We start from the raw sequence: 16,441 nt of genomic DNA on the forward strand, positions 1-16,441 counted from the left end.
GCTGTTGGGTCTGTTTTCTTGGGGACCCCCCCCCCCCCCCTCCTGTCCTCTCCCCCTCGAAAGTTTACCCTCTGTGCACTCAGAAGCCGACCTGGCACAGAAAGGACGGCACGGCGGCGCAGTGGTTAGCGCTGCCGCCTCGTGGTGCCGACGACCCCTGGTTCGATCCCCGGCCCCGGGTGGCTTGTCCGTGTTGGGCGTCTGAATGTTCTCCCCCGTGTCTGCGTGGGTTTCCTCCGGGTGCTCCTGTTTCCTCCCACAAGTCCTGAAAGACGTGCTTGTTAGATGAATGGGACGTTCAGAATTCTCCCTCTGGGTACCCGAACAGGCGCCGGAGTGTGGCGACAAGGGGATTTTCACAGTAACTTCATTGCAGTGTTAATGTAAGTCTGCTTATGACACTGAATTGCCCCTTATTTGGAAAATAACGATTATTTTAAAAAGGACCTGGTGTAGAAGGTCACCCCATGTGCACATCGGTCTCTGGATCCGTGCCTCTGGATGATGTGTTGTTTTTTCAAACCATTTTAAGCAAAATCCACAATTGATAGCTCTTTTCTTTCAGATATCTTGGCCTCTCTCTCCCTGCTGGCATTATCAATGAGTAACGTCCTGAAGAGTCAGATTGACTCCATCTGGATTGGTCGATCTTGCAAAGCCAGAGCTGCCCAGAGATATTTTGGTTCTGGCTGAAAGCTGAGCTAACAGTCAGCAACATCACACAAGCTTGTGGTACAAACAAAATAAATGGATCAGAGGAAATCGAACCCTGTACACATACTGTAAAACACAATGCAAAACTATTTGCTCAGAATACTGTAAATACTGCTGTAAAAAATGTAAGCCAACATGAAAACCAATGTACAATTGTGCTTAAAACGTTGGTAGTTGCCACTATCAACATCCTGGAAGTTACCACTGATCAGAAACTGAACTGGACTAGCCATATGCCAGGGTCCCGGATTTGATCCCCGCTTGAGTCAATGTCTGTGCGGAGTCTACACGTTCTCCCCGTGTCTGCGATGGTTTCCTCCGGGTGCTCCGATTTCCTCCCACAAGTCTCGAAAAACATGCTTGTTAGGTGGATTGGACATTCTGAATTCTCCCTCTGTACCCGAACAGGTGCCGGAGTGTGGCGAATAGGGGATTTTCACAGTAACTTCATTGCAGTGTTTAATGTAAGCCTACTTGTGACAATAATAAAGATTATCATTATATAAATACTGTGCCTACCAGAGCAGGTCAAAGACTAGGAATCCTGCAGTTACTCACCTCCTGACCCCTGCCCCAAAGCCTGTCCACCATCTATAAAGCACAAGTCAGGAGTGTAATGGAATATTCTCCACTTGCCTGGATGAGTGCAGCTCCAAGAACATGCAAGAAGCTCGACACCTCACCACCCAAAGTTGCAGACTGGCTGTCCGATCTATCGGAATTTCTCCAGATGGAGAAAATTAAATTCGCCAGTCGGGGTTGGAAGAATGCTTCCACAGACCATGGGAGCCATTCACCCAGTTCCAAGGGTTGTTTGTAGCCATAAACCAAAGGAAGGGAGAGGATAGCCACAGTATGACAATGAGAGGGAGGGGGGGGGGGGGGGGGGAATAAAGAGGCATGGGTACATGGCATCACACCAACCCAACTGAAACAGGACGTAAGAGCTGACGAGGAAAGAAGGCATGCCGGATGGGGAGGGGAGTCAGGAAGAAAGTGGGGAGGGGGAGCAGTGGACCCAACTAGAACCAAACACCTACCGGAAAACAAAAAGCAAGCTGTAACCACTGTAAATAATGTAACATAATTGATCTAAATAAGTCGACCAATGTATATATATAGTTTTTCTTTTGTTTTAAATGTATGACAACGCATATCATTGTTCTGTATATTACAAACATTCCTCATTAAAAACATTTTTTAAAAAAAGAAGCCTAACCATCCAGGATAAAGCAGCACCGCTAGATTTGCACCTCATCCACAGATGCAGGTGGGCATTGCTGAGGCGCTGCAGAGCCTAGCCCAGTCACTGAGGAGCATTGCCGAGGACATCGACACAATGATGCAGACATTGGGGAACCGCCAGGGCTGGAAGAGCCAGATGATGCAGGGGCTCAAACCAGCTGCCCCTCCATCCCAAGGTGGATCCCAGTGCCCTATGGGCACCACCTGGGAGGAGGGGGCTCTCGGTGCCTACCCACGCCCATCCCATAGAGTGATGACGGTGGCCACCGGCTTCTCCTACCCCCCGTCCACCCCTCTGATGAGGCTGCTTCTCGGGATCAGGAAACGGGACAGGGCGGCACGGCTATGCATGTGCCATCGACAAGTGAGCCGGGTCCCTCCGGCCTCTGAGGACACCCGCCAGGGACATCGAAGGCCACGGGACGAGGTAAGCAACTGGCTGCCTCCACCTCACATGTGCGTCCTGGGGAGACACCTAGACATAGAGGTAGAGCTAGGAGGGCAAAGCACATCGAAGATCACTGAGGACACCGGGGGAGGGCGTTCGGGGTGGTGCACCATCGGGAGAGTGGGGACCTATATTGAACAATAAACTCCCTTGTGCACAACCAATAGGATGCAACTGTCACTTTCTTCCACAATGCATTACTGCGTGGAGGTGATGGGCATGAGCGAGCACTCAGGCAGGGGTCAGATTAAGGCATTGAGTACCGCTCAGTGAGTTATCATCCCCTTGCCCTCGACAGTGACCCTCTGACAGTGCTGACACAATCCCAGCACCCTGGAGTGTTGTGACATACCCTGGGTGGGTGGGAAATGGGGGTGGTGGGTGTGTAAGGTTGCGATGACGGACCAGGCCATGTCCTAAGTGAAGCAGGCAAGTATGAGGGCCTCTCTGGCCATCCAGACTTGCTGGACTCTCACTGCTATCGCTGTCCTGCAGGGCCTCAGGTTCCTCCCCGTCCTCGTCTAAAGCCCCTGCTGGTCTGGCTCCTCAGTCGCCACATGTTCCCCGTCACCAACTTGCAGCTCCTCAACCTGCTGCTGTGCGAGGTTGTGGAGGCACAGCAGACCACAACAAAGTAGGCGACCCTCTGGGTGGTGCACTAGCGTGCACAACTGGAGCAGTCTATGCATCGGAAGCGCATCTTGAGGAGTTCCACGCTCAATGACAGCTCAGGTGGCTGCACCGGGCCTCCGCTTCGGTCTCCAGCCTCCGTACTGGGTAATTCACCAGGTCCTCAGTGGACACCCCTTATCCCCCAAGAGCCAACGGCCTATCCTGGGGCGCTCCTCGAAGAGGACAGGGATGTTCGATAGGTGCCGGAATGTGGCGACTAGGGGCTTTTCACAGTAACTTCATTTGAAGCCTACTTGTGACAAGCGATTTTCATATCTAATTCCTTGAAATTACACAATGTTTTGGCCTCAACTACTTTCTGTGGTAGCAAATTCCACAGATTCACCACTCTCCGGGTGAAGACATTTCTCCTCACCTCAGTCTTAAAAAGTTTACCCCTTATCCTCAAACTATGACCCCTAATTCTGGATGCCCCCACCATCGGGAACATTCTTTCTGAATCTACCCTAATTCTGTTAGAATTTTATAAGTTATGAGATCCCCTCTCACTCTTCTAAACTCATATGAATATAATCCTAACCGACTTAGACTCTCCTCATATGACAGTAGGGTAGTGGTATTGTCACTGGACTAGTAAACCAGAAACCCAGGATAATGCTCTGGGGACCCGAGTCCAAAACCCGCCCCTGCAGATGGTGAAATTTGAATTCAATAAAAATTTGGAATTAAAAATCGTATGATATCCACGAAACCATTGCCAATTGTTGTAAAAACCCACCTGGTTCACTAATGCCCTTTAGGGAAGTAAATCTGCCACCTTACCTGGTCTGGCCTACATGTGACTCCAGACCCACAGCAATGTGGTTGACTCTTAACTGTTCCTTCAAGGGCAATTAGGGATGGGTGATAAATGTTGGCCCAGCTAGCGAGGCCCACATCCCATGAACAAATAAAAAAAAGTCCTGACATCCCAGGAATCAGCCCGGTAAACCTTCGCTGCACTTCCTCCACAAGAATATCCTTCCTCAGATAAGGACACCAAGACTGCACACAATAGTCCAGGTGCGGCACCACCAATGCCCTATACAATTGCAGTAAAACATCTCTACCCTCTCGCTATGAAGGCCAACATACCATTTGCCTTCTTTACTGCCTGCTGTACCTGCGCACTTACTTTCAGCGAGTGATGCACGAGGACATCAAGGTCTTGCTGAGTATCCACCTCTCAATTTACACCCATTCAAATAATAATCTGCCTTCCTATTTTTGCAACCAAAGTGAATAACCTCACATTTATCCACAAATTTACTGCATCTGCCATGCATGTGCCCACTCACTCAGCCTGTCCCAATCCAACTGAAGCATCTCTGCTTCCTCCTCAAAGCTCACCCACGCAACTTTGGATCATCTTCAAATTTGGAGATCATACGTTTAGTTCCTTTTTCCAAAACATTAATATATAAGGTGAACAGTTGGGGTCCTAGCACAGATCCCTGCGATACCCCACTATTCACTGCCTGCCAATCAGAAAAAGACCCATTTCATTCAACGTTTTGCTTCCTGTGCTAACCAGCTTTCTATCCATCTACTACCCGCAATCCCATGCACTTTAACTTTACATATTAATCTGCTATGTGAGACCTTGTCAAAAGCCTTCTGAAAGTCTAAATAAACCACATCCAGAATTCTAGATATGTCAAGCATGATTTTCCTTTCGTAAATCCATGCTGACGTTTTCTGATTACGCCACGGCTTTCAAATGCAATCCTTGATAATTGACTCCAGCAACTTCCCTACTACCGACTTTAGGCTCACTGGTCTATAGTTCCCTGTTTTCTCTCTACCTCCCTTTTTGAATAGTGGGGTTACATTCGTTATCCTCCAATTGTAAGAACCATTCTAGAGTTCAAAGAATTTTGGAAAATGACCACCAATGGGTCTACTATTTCTTTCACAGTAACTTCATTGCAATGTTTATGTCAGCCTACTTGTGACAATAATAAAGATTATTATATAGGGCCACTGCCTTATGTACTCTGGGACGAATATCACCAGGTCCTGGAGATTTGGCCACCTTCAATCCCATTAATTTCCCCAAAACCATTTCTTTACTAATAATTTATTTCAGCTCCTCACTAAACCTTGTGTTTCTCAGAACTTCCGGTACATTATCTGTGTCTTCCTTTGTGAAGACAGAAGCGAAGTATGAATTTAGTTCCTCAGCCATTTCTTTGTTCCCGGTTATGAATTCCGTTTCTGACTGTAAGGGGCCTACATTAGTTTTTAATTAATCTTTTTCTCTTTACATTCCTGTAGAAACCTTTACAGTCAGTTTTTATGTTCCCAGCTAACTTACTTTCAAATTGTATTTTCCCCTTCATCAATCCCTTGGTCTGCCTTGGCTGAATTATAAACTGTTCCCAATCCTCAGGTCTATTGCTTTTTCTAGCTAATTTGTATGCCTCTTCTTTGAATTTAATACTAATTTCCCTTGTAAGCCATGGTTTGGCCACAGTTCCCTTGCTACTCTTGTACCAAATAGGAATAAATTACTTTGGGAGTTCACCTATTCGTTCCTTGAATATCTGCCATTGCCTGTCCGCTGTCCTTTTCAGTAATGTTTCCCAGTCCGTCATAGTCAGCTCATACCTCATACCATCATAGTTACCTTTATTGAGGTTCAGGACCTTGGTCTCAGACTCAACTACCTCACTATTCACCTTGATAAGGAATTCTACCATATTATGGTCACTCATCCCAAAGGGTTCTCTCAACTAGATTGCCATCGAATCCTTTCTCATTGCACAATACCCAGTCCAAGATTCCCTTGTTGGTCCCTCAAAATACTGGTCCAGAAAACCATCCCATATACACTCCAGAAATTCCTCCTCTTATTGTCCTGGGACTAATTTGCGTCACCCAATCGAGATGCAGATTAAAGTCGCTCATAATGGGCAGCACAGTAGCATAGTGGTTAGCACAATTGCTTCACAGCTCCAGGGTCCCAGGTCCGATTCCCGGCTTGGGTCACTGTCTGTGCGGAGTCTGCACGTTCTCCCAGTGTCTGCGTGGGTTTCCTCCGGGTGCTCCGGTTTCCTCCCACAGTCCAAAGATGTGCAGGTTAGGTGGATTGGCCATGCTAAATTGCCCTTAGTGTCCAAAATTGCTCTTCGTGTTGGGTGGGATTACTGGATTATGGGGATAGGGTGGAGGTGTGGGCTTGGGTAGGGTGCTCTTTCAAAGAGCTGGTGCAGACTCGATGGGCCGAATGGCCTCCTTCTGCACTGTAAATTCTATAATCATATGTTCCTTTCCCACATGCATCTCTGAAATATGACAAGAAAGTAATATCTACTACATCAAGATTTTCAATAGGTTTTTTTATATGACAATTAAATTGTTCAAAATCATTTCACACTGAAATCACCGTTGTAACCAAACTATACAACATTGGCAGGAGCATCTCTTGCCCTCTGGTTACAGGTGCGCCAGTTCCAAATACAAGTTTGTCGGTTCTGATTGTCGCAATGACGCAGTCGTGTGCTCAGTCATAATTCTGCAGCTGGTGGCATCCTGATGGCCATTCACCCGTGGCTATCCCTTTTCACAAGCCTTCGCCTTTGGATTGCTCGACACTGACAGATGTGCGTGTGGTGCTGTAATGGACGATCCAGAGATTGCATCGCAGCGCAATGGCGTCCCTTCACAGAATATTTAGCTTCCACTGTACATTCTTATTGAGTTTAGGAGGGTCAAAAATTTCATCTGGGAGAGGGGGGAGAAAGAAAAAGTCAGACATTAGTAATGGATCAGTACAATGAGAAGTGATAGCGTGTCACCAACAGATCCTTTCTTACCAGGTTACCCTAGATAAAAAACCCAACTCGATTTTTAGTCTTTTAAAAAATGTATTTCACCCAGCTGGAATAAGCAAGTGTGACCTTATTTTTATTGATTTGCTCCAATCCGTTCATTATCATGATGAACAATAATGGGCGACACCTCGGAGAAGTTGATCAGAGGAACTAAACCTCAGAGGAATAAAGACATTGACAAGAACAGTGGGAAGTTCAGAGATTGTATCATTTCAACACTGCACATTGACTTGGGCAGGTTTCATTCACTCCTCTCACCAGCTACTTCAATGTCAGCACTCACAGCTTTTGTAAAATATTAAACCACCCCTTCAAGAAATACAGAATAAAATGGATTTTCAAATAAAATCACAATTCTTCCGAAATGCTCGGATGTTCAGAATGACACTTATAACAATTCACTCTCTTCAAGCCCGCAAGAAACTTCAAGAGAGTCGTGAACACAGCCCAGTCCATCACACAAACCCGCCTCCCATCCATTGACCGTCTACACCTCCCGCTGCCTGGGGGAAGCGGGCAGCATAATCAAAGACCCCTCCCACCCGGCTTACTCACTCTGCCAACTTCTTCCATCGGGCAGGAGATACAGAAGTCTGAGAACACGCACAAACAGATTCAAAAACAGCTTCTTCCCCGCTGTTACCAAACTCCTAAACGACCCTCTTATGGACGGATCTGATTAATACTACACTCCTGTATGCTTCACCCGATGCCAGTGTCTATGTATTTACATTGTGTACCGTTTCACTGTACCTCGGTACATGTGACAATAAACAAATCCAATCCAATCCAATAATTTCTAGTAATGTTTTATACAGAGAGCTACATCTTATATTCCAAATATTACTGTGTTTTCTGCTCAAGTGCATAATCTAGGGAACACCCCCGGGTGCTAGGTGCTAACTTTTGGATGAGACACTAAACAAAGGCCGCATTTGCCCTCTCAGATGGCGATTAGAGATCATCAGGACTCCCCTCTGCTGTAATTAAAACTGGAAATACAGCAGGTCTGGCAGCATTAGTGGAGAGAGAACCAGTTACATTTCGAGTCAACTATGACTGGCTTCAGAACTGACGTTCAGTTCAGACCTGAAGAGTCGTCATATTCAACTCAAAATGCTAACTCTTTTTCTCTCTCCACCGTTGCTGCCAGACCTGTTGAGTATTTCCAGAACATTCTGCTTTTATTTCAGATTTCCAGCATCTGCAGTATTTTGCTTTTATTAAAGTGTCCTGGCCAATGTTCATTTCTCAACCAACACCGAAAACAGAGGATCCAATAAACATGCTGCTCCTCTGTTTCTACCACATTGTCTGTGGGAGCTTGCTGCGTTTCCTACATTGCAACAGCGATTGCACTTAAAAGTATTCCATTAGATGTAAAACTTTTTGGGAGATTCTTGAGATTGTGAAAGATTCTAAATCCCAAGTCATTTTAAAAATTGCCTTTCAGAGTAAAATAATTGCGCTGCAAGGGAAGGCCTGTTTCTAAATAAAGTCTTGCCTTCTCAAAACGGTATATGTATGTGAACAACTTTTTATGGAGCTTTACTCCCAACGTTTTGCTACAAGTGCCACTGAATGATATGCCTCACACAGACCTTGATGAGGTACCGCCCCATTCCTCAGGTGCCCGAAGGAAGCAGTGATGCTATTTGCAGTCGAATCAGGACCAAGAACCTACAACAAACAAATCAAAAAATGTTTTGAAATGGCAATCTCTATTTCACCAATACCACCCCCCACTATACACACAATTTAAATATATTGAAAATACCAAACAGTATACTTAATACAACAGAAGGATAGAAAATTTCCTTGTGTATATTATTTCTTCTTCATTCAATTTAGATAAGAGTTGATGCATTTCATGCCAAAAGGAGGAGGCCATTCAGCCCCTCGATCAAGCCTAGCCCACCTTTTAATTAAACCATGGCTGATCTCTATCCTGGTCTCCGTCACTCGTGCAACAACCTGTGGAATTTTTGCAAGAGTGGCTCGGGGTAACTCCCCCCCAACTTTTCGACCTTTTCCCTGCCTGTGGGAAGAGCTCTCCAACACCAACTCTCAAGCTTCCCACGTCTGAACAATCAAGATCGAATGTTTGCTATACCAGGGATTTCCAAGTCTTTGCACATTATTACTACCTGCGTTTAACTTCTCTTCCTCTTTGTGTGAAAATAATCCCTCGCCCACAAAAATGTTCACTTCTGCCGAGCTAGGTGAAAATGTGTTTTATGGTTTTGGGAGGATTTTTAATTAAAATGTGAGATAAAAAGATTGGGGTCTTAACGATTACAAATGCAAAGAGAAAATCAATAACTTCAGCTTCCTCTACAATGTTCCCTCGAGTATAGGGGTTTGAGAGTTGATAGAACTGTGTTGTGTTTGAGATAATTGAAGGATCTGATAGGGCAGATAAAGAGGAATTATTTCCTCTGGTTGGGGGAGTCCAGAACGAGGGGGCATGACATTAAAATTGGGACCAGGTCATTCAGGCTCATGTATGGAAGCACATCCTCACACAGGATAGTGGAAATCTGCATCTTTCTTTCCCATTCTCTGCTGCAAAGAGGTTCTGTAATTTCTGTGATGGGGAGATTGGATTTTAAGCCGAATGGCAAATGGCACCTGAAGCCAAGACATGCACTGGGGAAATAAAGGAAACATTGGCTGTGTTACTGGCTAATAGCATTGTTACTTCACTTACTGGACAGGCAGCTGCCTTCTTCAGGTCAGGCTGCCAGATATCAGGGATGGATTTCTCCACCACTCGAAGGGCATCCTCCAGAGACCGCTGCAGCTCCGAAGCCAGAACGTCATATCCAAAAAGGACCAGAACTTTCAGCAATCTGTGCACTTCACCTGGAGACGGAGAGAACCACAGTTAATTTATTTTCAAGAACCTATCATTTACAAGACAGCGAGAAAACAGAAAGCATAAAGATGATAAAGGAGTAAATCAGTTTATGCATCAAAAATGCTGACATTACTAAAACTAATATTAAAAAGGGAGGATAATGAACGGCAGGGTGCCATCTGTAGTTCAGTGGGTAGCACACCCGCCTCTTGAATCAGGAGGTACTCCCACTGCAGAGATTTGAACACAGAGTCCAAGCTGACATTCCCAGTGCGGTACTGAGGGAGTATTGTACTGTCGGAGGTGCCATTTATTGGGTGAAACATGACACCGAGGCCCTGCTTGCTCTCTCAGGTAGATGTAAACATTTCCACGGTATTTCGAAGAAGAGAAATGGAGGACTCCTCAGTATTCTGACCAATATTTATCCCTCAAATAACATCACTAAAAAAAGAACAAACGTTATGGCGAATAATCACATTGCATGCTGTGTGCAAATTGGCTGCCATGCCTACATTTCAACAATACTTAGACATTATAAAAGGATTTCATTGGCAGCTATTTGCCATGTGATTTCCTGATGTCATAATGTAACTATATTGATGTAACTATATAAATGTAACTAATTCCGCCCCCCTTTTCCTTCACACGGAGTATTCGCAATAACGTGGATGAATTAATCGCGCAAATAGATGTAAACGAGTATGATATGGACAGAGCTACAGACACATATCCACAGGGTGACCAGGGATGGGAATTGAACATTGAGGGTATTCAGTATTTAGGAAGGATAGACAAAAAGGAAAAGGCACTGCCGGTTAGAGGAAATTAACACATTAGTGTAAAAGGATATTAAGCTTTGACAATGTGGAATCTGTATGGATAGAGTTGAGAAACACTAAGGAGCAAACATTACTTAAAGGGATTACGGCACTGCTGAGGTCCCAGGTTCGATCCCGGCTCTGAGTCACTGTAAGTGTGGAGTTTGCCCATTCTCCCCGTGTCTGCGTGGGTTTCGCCCCCATAACCCAAAGATGTGCAGGCTAGGTGGATTGGTCACGCTAAATTGCCCCTTAATTGGAAAAAATTAATTGGGTACTCTTAAATTTACTTTTTAAAAAGGGATTACGGTAGATAGACAATGGCAAATGGCACCTGAAGCCTGACAAAGAACGCATGGGTGAACTGCAACAACTGTTTATTCCGGTCTGGCACAAAGGTAAAAATGGGAAAGGTGGCCAAACCATGGCTTCAAGGGGAAATTAGAGGTAGTATTTGATCCAAGGAAGAAGCAGACAAATTGGCCAGAAAAATCAACAGACCTGAGGATTGGGAGAAGTTTAAAATTCAGCAAAGGAGGATCAAGGGATTGATTAAGAAGGGAAATATAGCGTACAAGAGTAAAACTGACTGTAAATGTTTCTACAGGTATGCGAAGAGAAAAAGATTGAAGACAAATGTAGGTCCCTTACAGTCAGAAAAACGAGAATTTATAATGGGAACAAATGGCTCACCAACTAAATATACACTTTGGTTCTGTCTTCAAAGAGGACACAAATAATATACCAGAAATATTGGGGAACACAGGGTTTAGTGAGAGGGAGGAACTGAAGGAAATCAGTATTCATACAGAAATGGTGTTGGGGAAATTGATGGAATTGAAGGCTGATAAATCTCCAGGGGCAGATAATCTACATCCCAGAGTATTTATGGAAGTGGTCCAAGAAATAGTGGATGCATCGGTGGTCACCTTCCAAGATTCTATAGACTCTGGAACAGTTCCTACAGATTGAAGAGCAGCTAATGTAACTCCACTACTTACAAAAGGTGGTAGAGAGAAAACAGAGAATTATAGACCAGTCAGCTTGACGTAGCTAGTGGGGAAAACGCTAGAGTCCATTATAAAAGATTGCGTAGCAGAGCATTTGGAAAAGAGTGACAGGATTGGACAGACTCGGCATGCATTTACGAAAGGGAAATCATGCTTGACAAATCTATTGGAATTCTTTGAGGAAGTGACTAGTAGAGTTGATGAGGGGGAGCCAGTGGATGTGGTTTATTGGGACTTTCAGAAGGCTTTCAACAAAGTCCCACCTAAGAGATTAGCATGTAATTGTAAAGCGCATGGGATTGCGGGTAATGTATTGAGATGGGTAGAAAACAGGCTGGCAGACATGAAACAAAGAGTAGGAACAAACGGGTCTTTTTCCGAATGGCAGGCAGTGACTAGTGGGGTACCTCCGGGATCAGTGCTGGGACCTCAGCTATTCAGAATATATACAAAATATTTAGGAGAGAGACTAACTGTAATATCTCCAAATTTTGCAAAGTTGGTTGGGAGGGCGAGCTGTGAGGAGGATGCAGAGATGTTTCAGTATGATTTGGACAAGCTGAGTGAGTGGAAAAATGCATAGCAGATGCAATACAACGTGGATAAACATGAGGTTAGCCGGTAGCAAAAACAGGAAGGTAGATTATTATCTGAATGGCTGTAAATTGAGAGAGGGGAATGTGCAACGAGTCCTGGGTATCCTTGTACACCAGTTGCTGAAGGTAAGCATGCAGGTGCAGCAGGCGGTAAAGGCAAATGGTATGTTGTCCTTCATAGAGAGATGATAAGAGTACAGGAGTAGGAATGTCTTGCTGCAGTTTTACAGGGCCTTGGTGAGACTACACCTGGAGTATTGTGTGCAGTTTTGGTCTTATCCGAGGAGAGTGTTCTAGCTATGGAGGGAGTGCAGCAAAGGTTTACCAGGCTGATCCCTGAGATGGCGGGACTGATGTACGAGAAGAGATTAAGTCGGTTAGGATTATATTCGCTGGAGTTTAGAAGAATGATGTGGCAATCTCATCGGAACCTATAAAATGCTAACACGACGAGACAGGGTAGATGCAGGAAGGATGTTCCCGATGGTGGGGGTGTCCAGAACCAGGGGTCACAGTCTGATGATACAGGGTAGACCATTTAGGACAAAGATGAGGAGAACGTTCTTCACCCAGAGTTGGCCTGTGGAATTTGCTACCACGGAAAGCAGTAGAAGTCAAAACATTATATGTTTTCAAATGGCAGTTAAAAAAAGCACTTGGGGCGAAGGGGATCCAAGGATATGGAGGGTAAAGCGGGAACAGATTACGGAGTCGGATGATCAGCCAAAGTCATATTGAATGGTGAAACGGCCTCCTCCTGATCTTCTTTTCTCGGTTTCTATGAATATAGCAAAGCTTGTGTATCCGGCTCTCTACCAACTGGAATTCTCTACTGGCCGCAGCTTCTGACAGCTTGATTTGTTTTTTTTCAAAAGCCAGTAAAATTAATAATAATAGATTATAAATCTGCAGAAGATGTTCTTGGGTTTTACATTGAAATGACTAAATTATTGGGTCCGTTTTGGTTACTGTGCCTGAACAAAGATATACCGCATCTTGTCTTGTCTCCAGAGTAATGTAATCCGGCATTTCTGATTAACCAGCGCCAAACATTCTCTGGGCATGCCAGATAATAAAGATTTTAATATACCAACTAAAAAAAAGTCAAAATCTGGTATGGTCGTAATTAAAATTCAGCAATAAAATGGAAGTAGGAACCAATTATTTTATCCTTTTAAAGAGAAAAAGAGAATTCAAAGCAATGCCGATAATCAGAGCTACCCTTTAGAAGGGTTCTGAATAACTATATCCAAAGGCCTTTCAAACATCCATTGCGATCACGGGCAAGTTGAGAATGTGCCACCCAGGGTGATTAAATTTGAACACTTCACTGCCATTCTCCCATTAAGAATGTTGTTCCAAGGAAAATAAGTGCTATCTCTTAACAGGAATGGTCTGCAGTATATAAATTGACATGTGAGGGTACCTTTCAAGACATGGATGTTTAAGCAATGTACCTTTAAGAAAACAGTGATGTCAGAGAGTGGGTGGGGCTGAGGTCAGGTCAGCCGTTTTGCAGTTTAGTTTTTGCAGTTTGCAGGAAGAAAGCAAGGTGCTGGAGCTGAAGTCACCCAAGCTAATATATCTCTGCCATTCTACAGAAAATATATGTATCCTTTAACCTGATGTGATACTGTTTAAAGGTGTTAAGTCTCTTGGAAGTTTGAAGGAACATTTTAAGGAGTTATTTACTGTTGCAATATTTTCTGAGTTATCTTTAAAGTAAGGGGTGTTAAGAGATCCAATGTTTATTTAAGATGTTAAATTGAGTTCATGGAATAAACAGTGTTTTGTGTTTAAAAACCCACATGTCCATAATTGTAATCCCACACCTAGGGAAAAAGCCACGTGCTCGGAAAAGCAACAAATCCATTAAAGGGAGAGGTTGGTTGAACTCCATGATACATTTTGGGGTTCTGAAAACGCCTCACCATAGCAAAATATACAGCTCGAGTATCCTTTATCCCAAACTGTTGGGGCCAATTGTGTTTCGCTTTTCAAATATTATTGGCTTTTGGATCTACCAGTACACATGGTAAGCCTAGGTACTTATATTAGCATAGCCTAAACTTAGGCTAGCTATAGTCTATAAATGCTGGATCGTTTCTCCATTTGCCAACTCCCATACCCCACTTCTTACCGTTAACACTTTATATATATTACATTGCTTTATTAGCATACAAATTAACTGCATAGCTGTTCAAAAAACATTGTGTTTTTCGACGTGTTCGGTTTTCGGATGTACGGATTAAGGATTCTCATCCTGGAATATATTGCTGGCTGAATCGCTGCCACAGAATTAGCTTTGGAGATTGAAGGAATGCATTCCATGATACTGATGACAGTGGATTCCTGCTGTTCTGTGATCATTTCAGAAATGATAGGTGTTTTAAACTCACAGAAAACTTTTTGGGGATTGTTTTTATGTCAAGGGTTAGTCCTTGGAGCATTAAGGAGCTGAGGAAATAAAACTCCCTGATCACACACGGAACATCTGCAAAGGAAATCCAGTGTTATGTTTACATGATGAATTGATAGAAGTGGGACTAGGAATACCGGTTAATTTGTCCAAGGTGCATATAATTCCTCCCAATGCTTCCAACAGTGCCACGTCCTCCAACGGACTTCCCTCCTTCAAGCTGTGCCTCTTCCGCTCCGCTTTACGACGGTTCTTTGAACTTCGCCTGTGATAATATCACATGCACAATATCGTCACACCCTAGTTCATAGACTCTCACTGTTACTGCTGTCTTAATACAGGCTTACAGAGACATCAACTAAAAAAAAATATATTTCTACCAATGATAAATACTCTCTTCAGTCATTACTCAAAGAGTAGTGCTCTGTCTCAGAGACAGAAGGATGTGACAGGAAGGATATTCACAGTAACTTCATTGCAGTGAGCCTAATTGTGACAATAAAGATTATTATTATTACGTGCTGTGGATTTATGTCCCAGTCCAGAGACCCAAGCACAAAAATCTAGGCTGCCAACCCCAGTGCAATATTGAGGGAATACCACACTGTTGGAGGCACTGTCTTATGGATAATAGACAGATAAGGTGTAGTGCCACAGCAGGGTGACGGGTAGGTGGTTTGGTGTGGAGGTGGTTGGTATGGCCTTATAAGTCCACATTGTGAGTGAGGAAGACCCCCATTAGAACTATTAGTGTCATGTTTTTCTTCTGTACTTCGTTATTTTGAGATTATGGAATCCTTGCTTGTCTCATGTGAAAGTACAGACAGATCATGTATCTTGGAAAAGACTGGGTTTGTTTTATGTTTCTGTAGTTGGTGCCTCTGGTGTTGTTGGAGTCAGGGGAAATATTTACTGGTGCACGCCGGGCATGGTTGATTAATCCTGGGATATCTAGCCTTTCCAGGGTTGGTCTTTTAAATTCACGTGGCTGTGACTGAGGTTACTTGATTACTTGGTTCATGGAATGTGTGGTAGGCATATCATCCTGTTGTTAGGGTTGCTGTGTTGAGGGGAAATGGGTGAAATCTTGTTGATGGCTGGGTCTAAGTGGCACCTTCTGGGGTGCCGAGAGACAAGGGTAGTTTGCTTTGTTCAATGTATAAGAGTGATGTGAGTATCCCTGGCCTGTCGGCCCCTATTCTAGTGTGTCGCCGATCTTAGTTTAGCTCGACTGAGTAGGTTAGGGCAGTAGTAACTACGTTTATCCGAGGTCAGGTGGAGAGTACGTTGGTAGGGGAGTAGGCCACCCTCCTCAGCAATGCCCCCTTTTGGGGGCTTCTGGACTACTCTCCCTCTTGCGATTTTGTTCCCCCAAGAGATGTAGATCCTGTTAGCTGCAGAACCTCAGAGTGAGTCTGACTCCTTCAGTTCAGTAATGTCAAATCTTTCTTCGGTTGGAGAGTAAGCTGAATGGAGAACTATGTAGCCGTCCTCCAAGTGGTCTTACATAGGGACTTACAGACCGCCCTTCTTCTTGAGTGTTAGGCTCCTCTGGGAGGGGGGACGGGGACGGCGGTATCCCTGTTCTGTTCCTGGTATCCTTTCTGTGAAAGTGCACGTTGCTAGTCCACGTCTATTGGCTAATTCTGGTGTTCCTCTCTCTCTGCGTTTTTTTTTCTTTTTCTGGATAGGTGAAGTGCAGAGTTGCTATATTTAATTCTGTGGGGGGGGGGGGGGGGGGGGGGTCCCTTATTTTGTCAGGATGCACAGTAGCACAGTGGTTAGCACTGTTGCTGAACTGGGGCTGGTTTAGCACAGGG

General features: G+C 44.4%; 1 protein-coding gene across 5 annotated transcripts in view; it reads right to left on the bottom strand.

Annotated features, from left to right (window-relative positions):
- Window positions 1-6,403: 6,403 nt before the first annotated feature.
- Window positions 6,404-16,441, bottom strand: part of elp1 (elongator acetyltransferase complex subunit 1) — a 78,930-nt gene continuing 68,892 nt past the window's right edge. For all 5 annotated transcript variants that reach the window (XM_072517361.1, XM_072517362.1, XM_072517363.1 and 2 more), the window contains exons 35-38: window positions 14,759-14,886; window positions 9,626-9,780; window positions 8,517-8,595; window positions 6,404-6,805 (exon numbers count right to left, since the gene is read on the bottom strand). In XM_072517361.1, the coding sequence (XP_072373462.1) occupies window positions 6,744-6,805; window positions 8,517-8,595; window positions 9,626-9,780; window positions 14,759-14,886 (424 nt within the window). In that variant the 3' untranslated portion in view covers window positions 6,404-6,743. The remainder of the gene's footprint in view (window positions 6,806-8,516; window positions 8,596-9,625; window positions 9,781-14,758; window positions 14,887-16,441) is intronic.

The sequence above is a fragment of the Scyliorhinus torazame genome, chromosome 9, assembly GCF_047496885.1.
Source record: "Scyliorhinus torazame isolate Kashiwa2021f chromosome 9, sScyTor2.1, whole genome shotgun sequence".
Classification (NCBI taxonomy): domain Eukaryota; kingdom Metazoa; phylum Chordata; class Chondrichthyes; order Carcharhiniformes; family Scyliorhinidae; genus Scyliorhinus; species Scyliorhinus torazame.